General features: G+C 42.3%; 2 protein-coding genes across 5 annotated transcripts in view; one reads left to right on the forward strand and one right to left on the reverse strand.

Annotated features, from left to right (window-relative positions):
• Positions 1–6,257, reverse strand: part of Cutc (cutC copper transporter) — a 21,867-nt gene extending 15,610 nt beyond the window's left edge. The window contains exons 1-2 of one of the 3 annotated variants that reach the window (XM_027407265.2): positions 6,089–6,257; positions 3,421–3,492 (exon numbers count right to left, since the gene is read on the reverse strand). In XM_027407265.2, coding sequence (XP_027263066.1) covers positions 3,421–3,492; positions 6,089–6,146 — 130 coding nt within the window. In that variant the 5' untranslated portion in view covers positions 6,147–6,257. Of the gene's footprint in view, positions 1–3,420; positions 3,493–5,444; positions 5,594–6,088 lie in introns of those variants that run through there. The other 2 variants (XM_027407264.2, XM_035441821.1) reach the window with 2 other exon arrangements.
• A 52-nt stretch (positions 6,258–6,309) lies between these two features.
• On the forward strand, positions 6,310–18,556 carry LOC100751499 (cytochrome c oxidase assembly protein COX15 homolog). 2 transcript variants are annotated; one of them, XM_027407262.2, is made up of 9 exons: positions 6,310–6,466; positions 7,556–7,746; positions 9,821–9,943; positions 10,250–10,436; positions 12,544–12,711; positions 13,667–13,748; positions 15,453–15,607; positions 17,143–17,256; positions 18,268–18,556. In XM_027407262.2, the coding sequence occupies exons 1-9, from the start codon at positions 6,377–6,379 to the stop codon at positions 18,397–18,399; spliced, it is 1,242 nt and encodes a 413-aa protein (XP_027263063.1). In that variant the 5' UTR covers positions 6,310–6,376; the 3' UTR covers positions 18,400–18,556. The 2 variants fall into 2 exon arrangements, with proteins under 2 accessions (XP_027263063.1, XP_027263064.1); XM_027407263.2 differs by lacking the exon at positions 7,556–7,746 and having other exon boundaries at positions 6,316–6,466.
• The last annotated feature ends 688 nt before the right edge of the window (positions 18,557–19,244 follow it).

The following is a 19,244-nucleotide window of genomic DNA, read 5'->3' on the forward strand; positions in this document are numbered from 1 at the left end:
GTCATGTTAAAAGGTCTCATGGATAAGGCTCTCACTAGCCAAAGATAGAATATTTTAAGCACTAATAAAACAACTCTATGATAGATAGATATGATAGAAAACACATGTCTAAATCTAGTTTTATAATGTCAAAACTACTCACTGGAGGATAGCAAACAGAAGTGCTATTTTGAAAATCAGTGAAGAAGCCAGCCTTTCTCCCTTCCTCTCACACAAACCACATTTCAACATGACTAAATGATGAAAAAGCTGTTCTTTCTAGTTGTTACTAGTTAATAAATGAATGAATGAATGAATAAATAAATAAATATTAAGCAGGGCATGATGGTACATGCCTGTAATTCTAGCACTTGGAATGCTGAGGCAGAAAGATTATGAGTTCAAGGCCAGCCTCAACTACATAGTGATACCCTATGTCCGTCCAAAAACAAAAAAACAAAATTCAACCTCAAATATATATGTGTACACATACGCATAAACACATATATATACTAAAATTATTAGATTGACAAATGACTGGAAAACTTATAAAAGATAGATCAGGTTGGTAACACCTGAATCCACTGAATAATCTTTTTTTTTGTTGTTGTTGTTTTTTTTTGTTTTTCGAGACAGGGTTTCTCTGTGGCTTTGGAGGCTGTTCTGGAACTAGCTCTTATAGAACAGGCTGGTCTCGAACTCACAGCGATCCGCCTGCCTCTGCCTCCCGAGTGCTGGGATTAAAGGCATGCGCCACCAACGCCCGGCTCACTGAATAATCTTAACATTATACAAATACATATACACATACAAAGAAAAATACAAGATGTCGTCCTAATGTAATACAACAGATACTTGACTATAAAGCAATTTTTAAAAATTATTTTTATATCTAAATTTTTATTTTAATTTTGGTGTTTTGAGACAGGGTCTCTCTGTATAGTCCTGGCTGTTCTAGTACTTGCTGTATAGACCAGGCTCACCTCAAACTCATAGAGATCTGCTTGCCTCCACCTTCCCAGTGCTGGGGGTAAAGACATGCACCCCCTTCCCCAGTTTATTTAATTTTTAAATATGGGTATTTTGCCTGCATGTCTGTGTACTATGTGTATGCCTGCTGCCCACAGAGGCCAGAAGAGGGCATCTGACTCTCTGAACTGCAGTTATAGACAGTTGTGAGAGTGTCTAGCACAATGAGGGTGCTAGGATTTGAACCCATACCCTCTGGAAAAGCACCCAGTGTGTGTAACCAATGAGCCATTTTTCCATCCCTATGAAACAAGTTTATTAAAGCTCAATTCTGAATTGGACTTTAAATGACTGGGTGAACTACAACTCAACAGGGAATAAAGTGATTAGAAAATAATATCGTATTGCACCACTTACATAATTAGCAAAATTGAGACTGATGCTCTCTGAACGATGAACATCATAGTGCATGTAACAAGTCAACTACGAAAAAAGAGAAAAATTAACCTTTTTTTTTTTTAAAAAAAAAAAAAAAAAAGAGGAAATCATCAAGTATGTAGTACATGTCTGCAACCCTGCCACTTGAAAGGTTTAGGTAAGAGATCACAGTTTGAGGTTACCTTGGGTTATAGTAAGACTCTCAAAACAACCAAGAATAAGGGATATGTAGCTCAGCAATACAGCATGTAAAAAGCCCTGGGCTCAATCTGCACAGGGAACCAGGGAAAATATCATCTGCAATAGCAACTATCAATCCTTCATTCCTTTTCATTGCCACGAAGGGATTTTACAAAAGTTTTCAAAAAGCAACAAGGAGTGGCAATAATCTAATGTGTCCAGCAAAATTGAAAACATGTAAACTGCTCCTTACCAAAAATACTTGCTGAAAATGACTGCCCACGACTTAAAAATGGTTGAAGTTTGTAATGATTGCTTTTCATTTGTCAATTTGATTAGATATGGAATCGCCAAGGAGACACATCTCTGAGTGCATCTTTGAGGGAGTTTGCAGAGAAGTGTAACTGAGGAGGAAAGATCCACATTGAATGTGGGTGGCACTATTTCATGGGCTGGAGCACCGCCCCCTCCCCCAAAAAAGAACAGAAAAGAAAAGAGGAAGCCAATTGAGCATCAGCATCCACTTCCCTGCTTTCTGACTGCAGACCCAGTGGGATCAGCTGCCTCAGGCTCGGTCAACATGCCTTCAGTGCCATGATGGAGGCCAAAATAAACTCTTCCTTCTCCAAGTTTCTTTTGTATTGTAATATACCACAGCAACAAGAAAAGCAACTAATGCAAAACTGAATGATGAGTAGATAGAACGTTAGTGTTTCTACTGCTGCAATGAAACATCATGACCAAAAGCAATTGGAGGAAGAGTTTCTTTTACCTGAGAAGTCCATCACTAAGGGAAGCCAGGGCAGGAACTAGAGAAGCCATGGAGGAGTGTTGTTTACTGGCTTACTCAATCTGTTTTCTTATAGCACTCAGGACCACCAGCCCACAGGAGCTGGGTCCTCCTATATCAATCATTAAGAAGGAAAATGTACCACGGGCTTGCCCATAAGGTCAGTCTGGTGGGGATATTTTGTATTCTGAGGTTCCTTCTTCCCAAATGACAAACTAGCCAGCACATGGGAATTCACATGTTATGTCTGATTCATTTATGTCTGAAAATGTTCCTTAATTAAAAATAAAGGTTTGGGGACATAGCTTAGTAGAATGCTTGCCCAAAATGCACAAGATCCCAGTTTTTACCCCTAGTACTACCAAAAAGTAAGTTAAAATTATTTTTCTGACCTTGAGATGATGGAAATGTCTATGCTTCTCACAAAAACAAATTTAGAATACAAAACAAAACAGCACCTATGGTAAAAAGATAAGACATCTAAAAACCATCTTTAATGTTCACTCTTATTCAATACTGGGGACTGCACATGTTACAACTGCTTTGTCACCGAGCTACTTGCTCAGTGCCCTAAAGATATCTTTAAATTCTTTTAACTTCTTAAACTTGTGTCAAGTTCAATAAAATAATCATGTTAATGAATAATCAGGATTATAGAATCTTGACTTAAAATGTGACCTGCTGGAGGAAGGGAAGATTAGACAGTAATTTTCCAATAAATTTTAAATTTTGCTTTACTTTCTAAAGCAAGGTCTTCCTATCTAGCTCAGCTAGCCTCAAACGTTCGACCCTCATGCTGCTAGCTCCCCCATGCTGGGATTATAAGCATGTGGCACCATGCCAAGTTCTTCAGTAGGTTATCCAGGGCGCTTTTTTTTTTTTTTTTTTTTTTTTTTTTAATGGAGTCTCACTCTAAAGCCCACACTGACTTCACAGTGACCCTTCTGCCTCAGCCTCCCAAGTGCCCAGCTTGGCAAGGTCTTTCTTGAGGTCAGTTCACAAGATGCATTTTCAGACTCTTAAAAATGGCTGTCAGCCACTATTCATTACCTCGTTTGCCTTACCTCCTCTTTCTGCATTCATGGCCGACTCCACTGAATCTACACATACTTCCATAAGAAATCCACATGGTGCTCCTAAAATACAGGAACAACAGACATTCTTGAAGGAACTCACAATTCATACCAAACTTCCACTCATACTTCAGTTTTTGCTGCCTGAATCCAAATGTGCAATAGAGAAACAAATAGCTATACTAAGACTCATCCGTGTGGTAAAATAGCACACTTATTAAGTGTCTCCAGACTGTGAAACAGATATACAGATGCAAAAGAAACCAAATCATCTTAGTACATACTAAATGTGAAATTAATCTTCCTGAAACACGGACCTCATCACAGTGTCTCAGCTCAGACTCTCAGAATGCCTCTCAGCGCCAGCAGTTATAAGGAACACATAGTTAAAAACAAAGGTTCAAACCCTGGTCCCACTTTATTCACTCTGTGAGCCTAGACAAGTTACTTTTCCATGAAACAGAGGTTTCAATTCCTGTCCTCAGAGTAATGAACACGGAGATAATTTATATAAAGGATACACCCACTAAGCATTCAAAAAGCATTCACTGTCACGAATAAACTACAGTCTCCATCTTTGCCACTGATTATACTATCCCAATTGACAAAAATCCTTCTAGTTTCATCTTCAAAAGCTAAACTTTTCCAAGGATTTTTGTTTGTTTGGTTTTTTGAGACAGGATTTCTCTGTGGCTTTGGAGGCTGTCTGTCCTGGAACTAGTTCTTGTAGACCAGGTTGGTCTCAAACTCAGAGCTCTGCCTGCCTCTGCCTCCCGAGTGCTGGGATTAAAGGCGTGCGCCACCACTGCCCAGTATTTTTCAAGGATCTTACCAAGTCACATTTCCATGGTTTTTTTTTTCTCCCAAAGTAGAAATGTTTATGTCCTTCTTTTGAACTCCAATAACTTGAGTTCCATATTTCTCATTAAAACCCTAGTTTCCCCTCTTATGGGATATATATCTGACCTCTATTGGTTGACATGAAGTTCCTTAATAAGGTTGTTATTTAAGAATACTTTATCTTCACCTCTCAGCAAGCACAGGACCTACCATGCTAACGAGTCATTCAAATATATACTAAAATCTGAATTACAAATTCATATGTTAATACTAAAAAGTATGGTCTTAGTGGCTTTGAGGTTTTCCTGCAAGTTAAATGGATAATGTATTTTTAATTAAGAATTTGAATGTTGGGGCCTAAAAAATGCTCAGTGGGTAAAACCATTCACTGTGCAAGCCTGACAACCTGAGTTCAGTCCCTGAATGTATTTAAAACTGGAAAGAACTCTACAAAGTTGTCTTCTGACCTCCGTATACTCACTGTTACATGTACCCCCCCACAATAATAATCAATACAATTTTAGAATGTTTAATTTGTTGGTGATGGTGACACACACCTTTTTGATCCCAGCACTTGAGAGGCAGAGGCAGTCGATCTCAGTGAGTTCAAGGCCAGTCTGGTCTACAAAGTGAGTTTCAGGACAGGCAGGAATGTTACAAGGAAACCCTGTCTCAAAAAACAAAAACAAAACAAAAAAGTGTAATTCATGCTTCATTTAATGATTTCTATAAAAAGTTACCACATTGTCATAGTGGTTACTAATGGTCAGTGAATTTGTGATTATTTTTACTTTTCTATGTTGCTTGACTTCTACTTAATAATGCTTTCATGATGAAAACTACTTTGAAAAGCAAAAATCTGTTTCCTCCTAATATGAAGTTGCAATTGCCATTTATTTAATAAAAGACTATGGGTCCCACAGATTAGAACTCAAATGTTACCTGTGGTCTTAAACAACAATGCCCTAACTCCACAAACAAGTAGCCACGTCAACAGTCACACCAGTGGGACTTGATAATGCTGAAGGATAATCAGTAGCTTCACAGAAGAGGATGGGAATGGAGCCTAAGCAACAAAGTTTTTTGTAGGGATCAAAACAGACGTTTGAGGCAGTAGTGCTGAAAGGAAGATACTCCGGGTAGCTTGGGGGACACGAGTCTATGGCTTTACTTGCCTTTCTCTGTCTTAGCCTCTCTCTCATCAGTGGGATGCAGTTTTCAGGACACTACTAAATGTGTCAGATGGGATGCAGACGTAAGTATGAGAATCCAGCTATCTTCCATATTAAAGAGATTTGCAAAATACACTGCCACCTACACTATTTTACTTAACATATGATAGGTATATTAAGGCTATTATTTTCTAGTAACCAGTCAATAGTTTCAGGACAGTAAGCACTAAGAAAAACAGATGTGAGAACCGCTGGTTGGGAGAACCAAGAGTTCACTGAGGAAAAGAAATCTGACGAATTCCTGTCTGCGCTGATAGCCAGCCCTGGACAACTCCCGCGGGAAGCAACCAGGCACCTGTAACCAACAGATGCCACGTGTCACCGCACGTTGACTATCCAGCAAGCGACAGGGAGGTGAGTGAGGAGGTGGGTACGGCGCCCTCTTGTGGCCCAAGGGGCTTCGGGGAGCTGAGGGAACCTGAGGGGGGAAAAAAAGCGTGACCCGCCGGGACCCCCGAGAAGCTGAGGGGACTCGCGGGAAGCGTCACTGCCCGGGACCCGCGAGGAGCTGAGGAAACGTGACAGGCGGGGACCCACCCCCGCGGGGGTCGCCCGGCCGACCACCCCTGCCCCGCCACCGTCCGCACCCGCCTTCCCCGACGGCATCCACGCCGGTTTCCGCTCGCAGGGAGCCCCTTTCTTCATGCTTCCCGCCTTCCTCCCTCGCTCGCCTTCGGTTTCCGCCGAGTGCCCGCGGCTGCGCGAGCGGCGGGGGAGGCGCGTTCCCGACGCCCGCGCCCCGCAGCGCCGGCGAGGCCGAGGCGCAGGCGCAGTGGCCAGCGGCCGCGGAGGGGGCACGCGCGCGGCTCCTCACCCGGAAGTGTTTCTGCTTTCCCGGAGGAGACGGGGACCGCAGCTGGCGGCGCGCTGTCAGTATGCAGCGGTTGCTCCTTCCGCCCCTGAAAGCCTTCGTGGGGAGCCGCAGTGTCGGGCTCCTCGTCCCTGGGCCTGCGTCCAGAGCACAGGTACCCACTGCAGCTGGGTCCCATCGCGGGAGCCCGGCTGGGGTGTCCCCTGATCTCACGACGCATTTCCTTGTGTCCAGACAGTCCCCGAATGAGGATCCGGAATTACTGCCCCCTGTTTGTGTATTACTGGCCAATTTATTTAGCCTTTATGTTTCAGTTTCCTAATCCGTAGAATGGGGTGACTACTGATTCACAAGGTGTTGGTGAGGGTTCAGTTTTTAAATATACATTAAACCTTTAGCACGTGATAAACGCTCAGTTATTTTATTTTTTGCACATTTGGTTTTTGCTAAGTCAGGAAGTGCTGTATAACCCCATTCTACAGAGAAGAAAATTGAGGCTTACTCTAAGTTGTTTGTCTCGTTACCCAGCTAATTAGAACTAGGAAACTGAACACACATTTTCTTACTCGTAGGGTTAGAACCAAAGAGGACATGCATTCTCTTATCTGATAACTGTTAGTAAAAGGTGAAAGGTTTTTGGGATGAGAAGAGAAAGCAGAGGATTCTAGTCTCTGGGTCATGATCTAGGAAGAGAAAAATAAATGCTCACATGGCCCCTGCCCTGGAGGAGTCAGTTCACTCCATTGTTGGTTCACTTGTTAAATGTGTATTGCTGTGTGTAAGGGCCCGATGCTACAAACAAAGGCAGTAAGAGAGAGAAAGATTGAGCGGAACCTGCCATGCAGAGCTGGAAGATTAGTGAGTCACAGGGACAGACCACCTGAAGACATGGCAGTGTGTTAAGGGTTGTGGTAGGGAGGACCTTGTGCTGTGAGAGTGGCCTTTTGTGAGACGCTGAAAAGTCTGGGAGTAGCAACGCAAGCCCAGATCTACAGTGGGTAGTGTCAGTCAGGCAAGGGCACATGTTGGGGGGTGGAAGGGGTACAGCACCTTTAGAGACTGAAAGGAAAAGCCCCTTAGGAAAAGGGTCCCAGTAGTCCAGATGAGAGACAGCGATTCAACCAGATTGGTAGCTGTGAAAATGCAGCCTTATGGGATGCTTTTCTCCAGGCACGTCGAGGCTGAGTGTGGGTAGCAGTCTCTCCCTGATTCTTCAGTTATGATTTTCTTTCTTGATCCTTAGTGGGGTTGCAGCTTTGGCAGCAGGCGTCCTCTGAGGCCAGGGCAATATGGCACCATTACTGAAGTGGCTTTGCAATCTGGAAAAGGTACAGTGCCCCTTCCTTCGAAAGCAGCTGAGCAGGCAGTGGGCCGATGGCTGCTTGTGTGCAGTGGGACGGTAGCTGGAGCAGTTATTCTTGGAGGAGTAACTAGGTGAGTCCTCTGCTCTTTGTGAATCAGGTCATCAGTGGGAAAAAGGGGCTTTGGGCATCCTTTGGTTTAGCTCTCTCAATTCGCAGATGGAGAAACTAAATAACTTGCTCTGTTTTACAACAGTTTAGTGTTTTATTAGTAGGAGCCCATCATGACAGGTTTCACTCTTCCCTGGTGGCTGGGCATTGTTTCTGTAGTTTACCTCTCCAGTGTTCAGATTTATCTCAACTTTCCCCCCTGCAGTTTGTTTGCTTAAATTAAACATGCATGTTCGTGTACCACAGTTGCTTCGTATGTCTCTTAGGTTATCGATACATCTGTAAACAGACTTCATGGATTTAGGGTCTCCCTCTTGTCACGTCTTCAAAGTTTTGTTGTTATTGAAGAAGGCCAAGTCATTTGTCCTGTGGTTACCCACAGTCTGACTATCTAGTGACGTCTAACACAGTCTATGTTCCTATCTGTCCTGTAAATGAGTAGATGCTTATTAGATTTAGTTTGGTAGTGAGGGGGCAAAATACTGCATAGGTGATTGGAGCATTCATTCTAGAATCTTTTGGGGGCTTCGCCTGTCTTGATTATTATTGCCTGTCTCCATTATTTCATTAGAATTCCAAAACTTCCAAAACTTTATTAGCTTAACTATAGACAGAAACTTTCCCTCATTAGCAATTTCATTACCCCAGGATACAGTCTTTATAGGAAAGGCACGCCTTAATTCACTCTCTTATTTACTAATTTTCAAAATAGTAAATCTGTTCCCGAGATCCTTCAAAGGCTACACATAGAGGATTTGGGTTTTGAAGTTTTGTTATGAGTTCATATATTTAAATACATTTGATATGTCTTAGTCCACCGTGAGGGTTATGTTGATAGCTTGCTTAAACTTCTCCAGTCTTAATTGGTAGGAAGGAATCTCTTGACATTGGTCCCAGCATCTTTGGACAAGGTCCTTTGATAGCATCTTTGCTCTCTGGTAGGATAAGGTTTTCCAGGGTTATTTTGTACATTTCTTGCCTTGGTCTTTACATGAGGAGCCATGATTCCTTTTTGGTGAGAGTACTTTTTAGTGTGTGTGCCTGTGTGTGCATGGGTGTCTGCATACATGTAGAGAAGTCAGAAGATGACTTGGAGTTTCATTCTTAGGTGCTGCCCACCTTTTCTTTTTCTTTTTTTTTTTTTTTTTTTTTTTTTTTTTTTTTTTGAGATAAGGCCTGTCACTGACCTTGAACTTGCCACATAGACCATCAAGTTCCCAGAATGTTTGTCTCAACCTGTCCAGAACTGGGATTAAAGGGTGTGTATTGTGCCTGTTTTTTTGTGTTTTTACACATAGGTTCTGGGCTTGTGTTCATGTTCAGACAAGCACTTTATTGGGTGAGCTGTCCCTTCAGCCCCTACTTTTTAATTTTAAAGAAGTGTGTATGTGTGTTATCGTCATATTCGTTACACTCCTGTTTCAAAATACTGTGTTGTTAAACATAGGCTGTTATGGGAAATTGCAACAGATGTAGTATCTTGAACCTGTACTTCTTCAATAAGTCTCTTTTCCGGCCGTAGAGAATGTTAGTTTTAGCTGGTGTTATATATAACTCAATGGTTGAATGAATACTTTGTGTGTGCAAGACCCTGAGTGTAGTCCTTAGCACTAAAATAATGAGGATGTGTTTATGCCTTCATTACACATTTCCTTAATCTAAACATTGTCTTTGCCTGTAAAGAAATGCTAATGAAAGAATGAAATGGGGCCCAGTCATGATGGCACAAGCCTGTAATCTCAGCACTTGGACGTGTAAGAGGCAAGCCCAGGCTACCTCAGAGACCCTGTTTCAGGAAAACAGTAAATGGGGCGGGGTGAGGGGGTGAGATTGAATAAAAGAATTGAGAGAATAAACTAAAAGTATAAAGAAATGAGAGCTTGTTTGTGCAAGAACCTGGATTCCATATCCAGCAATACAAACAAAAAAGGAAGAGGAAACGAGTTCATACCTACAAGTTAAGTTCACATCTACTTGTTGCCATAAACTGTTTATGAATACTCTGGAATCATACAATCACAATTTTCTGTTCTAAGGCTGACGGAATCTGGCCTCTCAATGGTAGACTGGCATTTAATAAAGGAGATGAAGCCACCCACAAGCCAAGAAGAATGGGAAGCAGAATTCCAAAAATACCAGCAATTTCCAGAATTTAAAATGTAAGTGTTAGAAAAAAATCAGGTAAATGTCTTGATTTGTGTGTGATCAAGGGTGTGTGTGTGTGTGTGTGTGTGTGTGTGTGTGTGATGGAACACCATGACCAAGGCAACTTGGGGAGGAAAGGATTTATTTCGCTCACAGTTCCATATAACAAGGTGGAAGGAGAGAACAGAAAACTGATTCCCAAAAAATTATCTCTGACCCACACACATACTGTGGCATATTTGTGCCCATGCACACAGAATAAGTAAATAAACCCAATAGCAGTTTCATCTTTCTTCATTTTTGACTCCCATTTCACCTAGCCTGAATCATGACATGACACTGGCGGAATTCAAGTTTATCTGGTACATGGAATACTCGCACCGAATGTGGGGTCGAGCTGTAGGCCTTGCGTACATCCTGCCTGCTGCCTATTTTTGGAGAAAGGGTTGGCTCAGCCGTGGCATGAAAGGACGAGTTCTTGCCCTATGTGGCTTAGTTTGTTTCCAGGTAAGACTTATTCAAGAGTGGGAAACCAGAAATGCTCCACAGAGCTTCCTAGTTGGCATTATTTAAGGATATCATCTTTGACACAGTACAGTAGATTAGTTGAGAATAAGCATTTTAGTGTCATAGGCTTGGCTTTAAGCCCAGTTCTGTCACTGAGGACACGCTGTCTGACTTTTTTCTGATTTCCTTACTTACTGTAGGAAGAGATAGTAATAGTGCCACTTAGGGAGTATAGATATTAAATGAGATAATATCTGTAAAGCAGTTAGCTGGGTGTCTAAAAATCAGAAAGCACTCAGTAAGTACATTTTCTTGGACTACTAGAAGTAGATAGAGTTCATGTTTCAATTGTGTCTCTCTTCCTGTATTCTCTTCCATTTAGTCTAACTTGTTTGCTGCCTTAGAAAGAGTGATCCCTATTGTAGAGGGACTACAAAAGAAACAGTTTGGGGGATGAGAGTTGGGATACAGATGTAGCTGATGTTCAAGTATAAGTGGTATTTAAAATCATGTAAGCTAGACTTTTCTTAAGGAAAAGAGCTTTGGGAGATTCTCACAGTTAAAGCCAAGAACAAAGAAAAGGAACTAGAGAAGATTCCTACAAATATTTGGTCAAAGTGTAAAGGTCCTGATGGTGTCATAGCATCAAAGAAACATCAACATTTGACCAGTAGGAAACTAGATAGTTAATTAACTCAGAAGTGGTAAGGAAATAAGCTAACTAAGATGTGATTAATAGCCAGGTGGTGGTGGCGCACACCTTTAATCCCAGCACCCGGGAGGCAGAGGCAGGTGGATCTCTGTTAGTTTGAGGCCAGCCTGGTCTACAAAGCTACACAGAGAAACCCTGTCTCAACAAATCAAAAAAAAAAAAAAAAAAAAACAGCGATTAATGAGGCAATAGAAACTACAATAAAGAATTAGACACTAATAAAACTTACTTTATAGAAGTATATTATAAAAGTTGACTTTCATTCTATTTTAGTAACTAAGCAAATTAGATGGAATAAAATGTAAGTTTAATTTTATAATTAAATATTAAAAATTAAGGTAGAAATTTAAGTTGTCAGATAGGATTGTGGGAGGAAGCAAGTTGGACTAGAGAATTCCAGGGTCCCTGAAGATGAAAGGTAATTACAATAGCCAGGCTAATCTTGAGGAGAGAAGGAAATATTCCCAAAGGATTACCTGAAGAAGTAGTAGACACTCACTCCTTTGACCAGAATCTGTGGAAAGGAGGCAGTGGGTGAAATGATTCTGTCTTATCTAATAAGATTGGACTTGATGTAGTTGGGCTGTTTGCTAGTTACAGCAAGGTCCATGGAGAGTAATACACTCTGTGAGCTTTCTAAACATAAACACGCGTGTTGTTGGGGAATGGTGTGATTCTGTTGTTATTGTTTGGATTTATGAGACAGGGTCTCATGTACCCAGTCTGACCTCCACCTTGCTATGTAGCCAAGTACAACCCAAATTGCTGATCCTGCTGCCTCTGCTGCCCAAGGGCTGGGATTCCAAGTCTGTGCGGACATCTGGCTTAAACATACACTCTCTTTACCAGTCTTCCTCCCTCTTCCTTTCTTCATTCCTTCCTAAGAGCTGGTCTTTCTTTGACTGAATTTGGAATTTGAAGTTCAACTTTAAATGTCTTCATCTCCATAAATTAAAGTTTCCAGTTTCATTTTTCTTAGAGAGTAGAAATATATTTTTACGAAGCATCTTATACCCTCCTATCTTGACAGTAATTGTTTTTTAAATAGTTAGCCTTTATTAAGCTTTTTCCAAATACAATCTAGTTTTCATAGAATAAACTATTCTGTTTCAGTGGTTTACATATTAAATTATATAGAGTATTTATGGAGTTTGGAGTGCAGATAAGCTTTTGTGTGATTTCATATACCTGAACTATACTTTAACAAAACGTAAGTCTACACAGTGATCAAGCACTAATACTGTTAATACAGAATTGCCAACAGTTCACACTTCCTGAACACTAGAAGGGTGTGGAAACCGGTCAGGAAGGGTGTTCTTTCTAATAATGTACTTTCTCAGTAGAACCTAGCAGGTCAAACCTTGTCTGATTTGCCCCTCTCTGCTTGAATTCTAGGGTCTCTTGGGTTGGTATATGGTGAAAAGTGGATTAGAAGAAAAGCCAGAGTCCTACGATATCCCTCGGGTCAGTCAGTACCGCCTCGCAGCCCACCTGGGGTCAGCACTTGTTCTGTATTGTGCCAGCCTGTGGACCTCACTCTCACTGCTACTTCCTCAGCACAAGGTAAATGTCGGTCTGTGTCAGTCTGCGTTGTTACCACAGCTGCACAGGTACTGACAAGGCAGGGGGAAATCTGGTTCTAATGAAAAGTTAGTAAGTTAAACTTCAGATTCTTTCGAACACCTGCTGCTCCCACTGTGGCTATTGTAAAGAATGTGTCTGTGAGCATGGGTAAGCAGCTAGACCTTTAAGACGCCAGTTTCAATTCTTTGGATATATGGATATATCAATATATATATTGATGTGACATCAGACTTTTCAGTATAATTAGCTAATAGATAAGCTAGGGGCTTGGGTCCCAGTAAGGACTGGAGATATTCATAGGAATGCCAAATATTGAAACATTTTCATAGTAAATATTCCTCATCTAAAAATTCTTCCTCTGACTTCCAAGGCAAATTTATAAAATAAATTGCCTGCATCTACAGCTAGTTGCTGGCACTTTGCTCTTCCATTTCAACCCCTAAAATCTTTTCACCCCTTTCCTTTAGTGCTCATGTGTGCCCACACACTCACACACATACCCAAACACTGGAATTTCACTCTGGTAGGTTACTGGTAACTTTTATCAGTTTTTCCCTTTTATTTGTTTATATTCTACCTAATTATAGAAAGAATTTGAGATGATAGTTAAGTGACCTAGTGTCATGTTCTCTATCCCAGTGACTACTAGCTACTGGGGGCTCTTTAATTATTTGTAGTATCTGGGAAGATACATAATAAATGTCTAACAGTGAAACAGATTTATGTTAGAACAGTGCCTGCTAGAGTACTTATCATTTTTAGAGCAGTGTCTGCTGGGGTACTTATCCAATGTTAGAGCAGTGTCTGTCTGTTGGGGTACTCATCCTTGTTAGCAGACAGAGACAGTCTAACCTGAAATTGTCTGGGTTTGGATTTGGAGATCTTGCTGCCTCCATAGTTCCTACCAAACAGATAACCTGATTATCCTTTTCAGTTACCTGAAACCCAACAGCTCCTGTGGCTGAGGCGCTTTGCTGGTGGCACAGCAGGCCTGGTCTTCCTTACGGCTCTCTCAGGTAGGCTTCATCCCAGCACACACCCCAGCAGTTCCATCCCACTTGTCCCAAGTGTAAAGTGGCATTTCTTGTTTAACACTGTTATTCCCGCTGCCTCTTTATCTTTTCCTATCATGCTTGGCTCCTTTGCTCCCCCATTTACCCTCTGCTTTCAGCTCCGACTGTCCACTCAGTTGAACAGAACTATTGAGCATATTTACTTAAATTCATTCTGCCCAAGTCCAAATCGGTTTCTAGCCTCAGCTGGGAACTGCAAACTGTATAAAAGAGAGATGATGAGATGATGACTGTATGTCATGTAGATGGCGTGCTTGAGACAGTGCCTGGTGTGTAGCAAAGGCTGTTAGTTGTCCTATGTAAGCATTATTAGTACACATTACACCAGAGTGGATCAGACAGGTGGCCTATCCTCAGTGATGGTCAAAGATGTTCAGGTCACTGGAGCTGGGACCTGTAGCTCCTCTTTCCTCCTGAGAGTTTTAAACTTTATTTGTGCGTGCATGTGTGTGTCTGTGTGATTATATGCCACATGTGTGCAGGTGTACATAAAGGCCAGAAGAAGGCATTGGATCCCCTGTAGCTGGAGTTACATGTAGTTGGGAGCCACCAACATAGGTGATGGGAATCGAACTCAGGTCTTTTGGAAGAGCAACAACCATTGAGCCATTGCTCCAGCCTTAAACTTCTTTTTTAAATTATATGTTAACCTTTACCTTTCTCACTCTGGAATGTACTGTCTAATACAGGAATCAGAATCTCCATGTTGTTAAACTTAAATTAAGGTTAAATAACATTTAGCTTTCATTCAGTTACACTAGCCACACTGAATGATCAACAGGTACTTGTGGCTTGTGGCTAATGTATTGCAGGAAACAGACATAGAACACTTCCATTATCACAGAAGGTTTGATTGGACAGTGCTGCTCGGTCATGACCATAACATTAATTCAGACCAAGAGCCTACCCTGCCCCTGATTCTCTGTTCTTCACTTCTTTCCTGTATAATGTATATTTTGATCTTGTAAGTCACATTGACAAAAATGATTCAAATTTCCTTGACTCCCTGTCGGTAATAACGGATCTATCATCCATCCATTCACACCTGCCTTCTTTTTGTGCTTATCCAGGGTTTAGTTTGTAAGTTTGTGAATTTTTTGTATCTTCTTTGTTCCTTCAACAAATATTTGTTGAATCCTTGGGAAGAAATACGGAAAATGCACAGCAAAAACATGTCTGGTAACATTTAGCGTGAGGAAAATAAAGCAAGATGAAGGGAGAGGAATGGAGCCAAAGAGTGCCATGTCAGACCACCAGGGGCTCCTCTGATAAGAAGGTGATGTCTGAGCAGACGCTGAGGAAATGAGAGTGTAAATCCTAAAGTTCTAAGATCAGCAGTAGTTAGGGACAGGAGGGACACACAGTTAAAAACAAAGGACTTTTTCCAAATTAATAGGCATCTCCTCCAGAGCTTCTGGCTTCTAGCAGAGACACACTGCCATCTTGGGGTCGGAGCAGATAAGGGTTCGAGGTGTTGCTGAGTTCCTGTGGAGACTGTAGTGTATGTTCTCTACCCAGGAAGCCCAAATGCCACTTTTCTTTTATCCTCCAAACAGTTCCTTTGTCTAGCTCTGGGGTAGGGGACTTCTGTATTCAGAGCTACTATTTGGTCTTCATTTGATAAGTCCTGCGTATCTTGGCATGCAGGGGCTTTCGTGGCAGGACTGGATGCGGGCCTTGTTTACAACTCCTTCCCTAAAATGGGAGACTCTTGGATCCCAGAGGACCTCCTTACCTTCTCCCCCATCCTGAAGAATGTTTTCGAGAATCCCACCATGGTGCAGTTTGATCACCGGCTTCTGGTAAGTGTGCTGGTTTGTGCTGCTGGGCATTGGGACCCTCACACACGTTTTGGGAGTGCCAGTGAGGCAGTTGCTGCTTATTCTTCTGGAAGCAATTGTAGGACTGACCAGTTGTCTAATCTGACATTTTTGTGGTTACACCCAAATTCAAGCTTAGAATCAGATAGGCAAGGTAATACTAACTCCCTCAACTGTGAACATGCCTCCATTTCAGCAGGATGTGCGCGATCAGCCAACAGACTGTAGTCTCTGGCTGAGCACATAGCTCTGGTAGAGCCCCAAAGGTACCGCATTAATACTTTTCCGTTTATAAAGCCCATAGGTACTGAGGGTGTGGGAACAGTACCAAGACTGGCCTGGCAGCCTGAGTGTGATGAACTGGGGCACCCAGGAGACCCCAGTGTTGTTAGAGAAGGCAGGGTAGGGTCACAGGGGACAAGGCCTAAGTGGAAGACCTTGATAGCTGCAGATCTGAGAGGAGCTTTAGAGGAACATGAAGTTAACATTAGCTGTCAGGAAAACATGTTAAGAGAGATCAAAGGAGATCCCACAGTTTCTCCTGCAGCATTCCTAAAACATGACCAACAGAAATGGAACCTCTAGAGAGAGTGTTAAGCTAAAGGCAGGATGTCATCAGATGGAGGCATGCTGAGTGTGAGATGGCAGACAAGGAGATCCAGAGAGGACTCATATCCATGGGCTAGGGCTGACATTCCCAGGTAGTTAGTCCCCACCCCTACACAGTATTTCAGCATAAATAAAGTATGGTTGGATCTGCCCCTATAGCCCGTTCTGAAACAGATGTAAAGATATGATAGAAAACATTCTCTCTGGCATGGTTGCAGAAAAGAAACCTATTGCTACCCCAGACCCTCATTCTGATATAAATGAAACCAAGATTTTCATTGTGTTTAACACTGGAAGCACTACCATCCCCTCTACTCACAACCCGGGGAAGTTAAACCCTTTATGTGCTAAGGTCAGCCCTGCTTTAATAAGGGATCAGGGCTGGAGAGATGGCTCAGTGGTTAAGAGCACTGATTGCTCTTGCAGAGGTCCCAGGTTCAGTTCCCAGCCACACGGGGACTCACACTAACTCCAGTTCCAGAGGCTCCAGTACCCTTTTCTGACCTCAGGTGCCTCATGCACATGGTGCACACACATGCATGCAGGCAAAACATCCATGCATATAAGATAAAATAAGTCTTTGAGAAAAAAACAAGAATGTAAAATTAGATATAAAATTACAGCTAAGGATATAAGATCTGATTTAAAGAGTAAGGCTCTCACCCGAGAGAAGGTAAGTGTGTATAAAGTAGTAAACAAACTCAGGTGGTGCCCTGGGTGACAGTGCCACCTCAGTTCCAGCAGACGAGGACTGTGGGCGATGCTAGTGAGGAACAACAGGGGTGGAACAGTGTCCTTGTGACTAGTAATGGTCTTCCTGGTTGCTCGGGGTTCGGGAGAGTTATGAGTTGAATAGGGTCAGTGTGGGTGAAATCCTAGCTTGTGTGTGACAAATCTTTTTCTCCCAGGGAATCACGTCTGTCACTGCCATTACGGCGCTCTATTTCCTGTCCCGGAGAGTCCCCCTTCCTCGAAGGACCAAGATGGCAGCAGTGACTCTGCTCGCTTTGGCATACACACAGGTACAAAGCCCTTCTTGATCTGTGGCATCATCCAGATGTTATGTTAACATCCAGATGTTAATGTTAATGTTAATCATCCAGTTAATATTAATAGTAGATTAATAATGAAAAACTACACAAAAAGTAACAGTACACTATTGTTGTAAGAGGAATGACAAACGGCTAATAAACACAGCAGCTTTTTAATATCAGAGAGGAGCAACTTAATGAATATCATTTTGTGCTCATCACTGTGTGGAGGGCTGAGTTTTGGATGTGGGGAATGCAGGCAAAGAGATAATGTTATTAGCATGGATATAGGAAAATTGATACATTTTGGTGTTCTTGGTGAGACCATAATAGCTTTCCTTAGAGGGCAATTATGCAATATACATGATACATATAATGTATAACACTTTGGTCCAGAAAACTGATGGTGTGTCTGCCTTAGAAATACCCTAGGAGCTTTGTGTGAGGAAACTCAGAACTCTCATGATTAGAACTGGAAACAAACTAAAATAACCATGGTATCTTTGCTGTGGAATACTGCCTGGCAGTTTAAGAAAAATCAGATGACAGAACAGTATTTTTAACAGCACAAAACTATGTATCTGTATATTCCAGCACTTGGAAGACAGAGGCATGTGAGTTCAAGAATAGCCTTGTATACATAGTGAGTTCTAGTCTAGTCTGGGCTACACAGTGAAACTGCCTCCAACAAACAAAAATGAAAACCTTTATCTCTCAGTAACCACGTATATGAAAGTAAGGCATATAGAAACTGGTAATGGTAACTATCAGTGTAGACTGGGAAGGTAGAAACTGGGTATGGTAGCTCGTGTCTATAATCCTAGCACTCAGAAGACTAAATAAGGTTGCTAGCACTATGAGTTCTAGGCCAGCATGGACTAGAGTCTCAAAGAATATAATGCTTCTTAATGCTCTGATGTGGCACTGTGGAGGCTGGTGTATCTGGCTGTCCACGTGCAGGCACTTTCAGTATCACTGCCTTTCTTCTTTCTTCTGCAACAGGTGGCCTTGGGTATTAGCACCCTGCTCATGTATGTTCCAACTCCCCTGGCTGCCACACACCAATCAGGCTCCTTGGCTCTGCTCAGTGGTGCCCTTTGGCTCATGAATGAACTCAGAAGAGTTCCAAAATAATTCTGAAGAGCACTTCCTAGGACTGAAACTGCCTTGGGAATTCATCAGCAAGCACAAGAACTTCGGAGGGTGGCCTTTGCATGTCACATGGTTTCCAAATTGGTGGAGTCTCTCAAGACTATTTTGAGATGGGCACTGGATCAAGAATGTCACTAAGGTGTGCTTACACCAGAGGGTCCCTTTAAAATCTGTTGCAGAAATGAGTGTCTGTCATTTGCTGCTACTTAATAGGCAGCCTGACTTTTCTTAGTGTTAGGAAGATCTTGGGTTTCTGTGCCCTTGTGCTGCAGAATCCTGTCTACTAGTCAGGCCAGTGATGACAGTGACAGACTCAAGAACAGGTGGAGTTACTGGACCAGTGTGCACACACACGCGCGCGCACTTGTATTAACACATGCCATGTGTGTACAAATGCCCATGGAGGCCAGGGAAGTGCTGAGTCCCGGAGAGCTGGAGTTTTAGGTGATTGTAAACTGCCTGATAAGAGTGCTGGTAACAAAACACGGTCCTCTGGAAGAGCAGCAAGCACTCTCAGCAACTGAGCTGTCTCTCCAGCCCTGGAGTGAATATTATTAAAGTTAAATGTTAGCCAGGCAGTGGTGTTGCACACCTTTAATCCCAGCACTTTGGAGGCAGATGGAGGTGGATATCTGTGAGTTGGCCAGCCTGGTCTACAGAGTGAGTTCAGGATATCTAGGCTACACAGAGAAACTCTGTCTCGAGCCCCCCCCCCCCCCCCCCCGCATCCTCCATCCCACCCCCAAATTAAATGTTTACAATTTCAGGTTTTTTAAAATATGTCTGACCTGCAGTTTCTGAACCATATGATCAGTTTTCTTTCCCCT

This window comes from Cricetulus griseus, chromosome 3 (genome assembly GCF_003668045.3).
Source record: "Cricetulus griseus strain 17A/GY chromosome 3, alternate assembly CriGri-PICRH-1.0, whole genome shotgun sequence".
In the NCBI taxonomy this organism is placed as follows: Eukaryota; Metazoa; Chordata; class Mammalia; order Rodentia; family Cricetidae; genus Cricetulus; species Cricetulus griseus.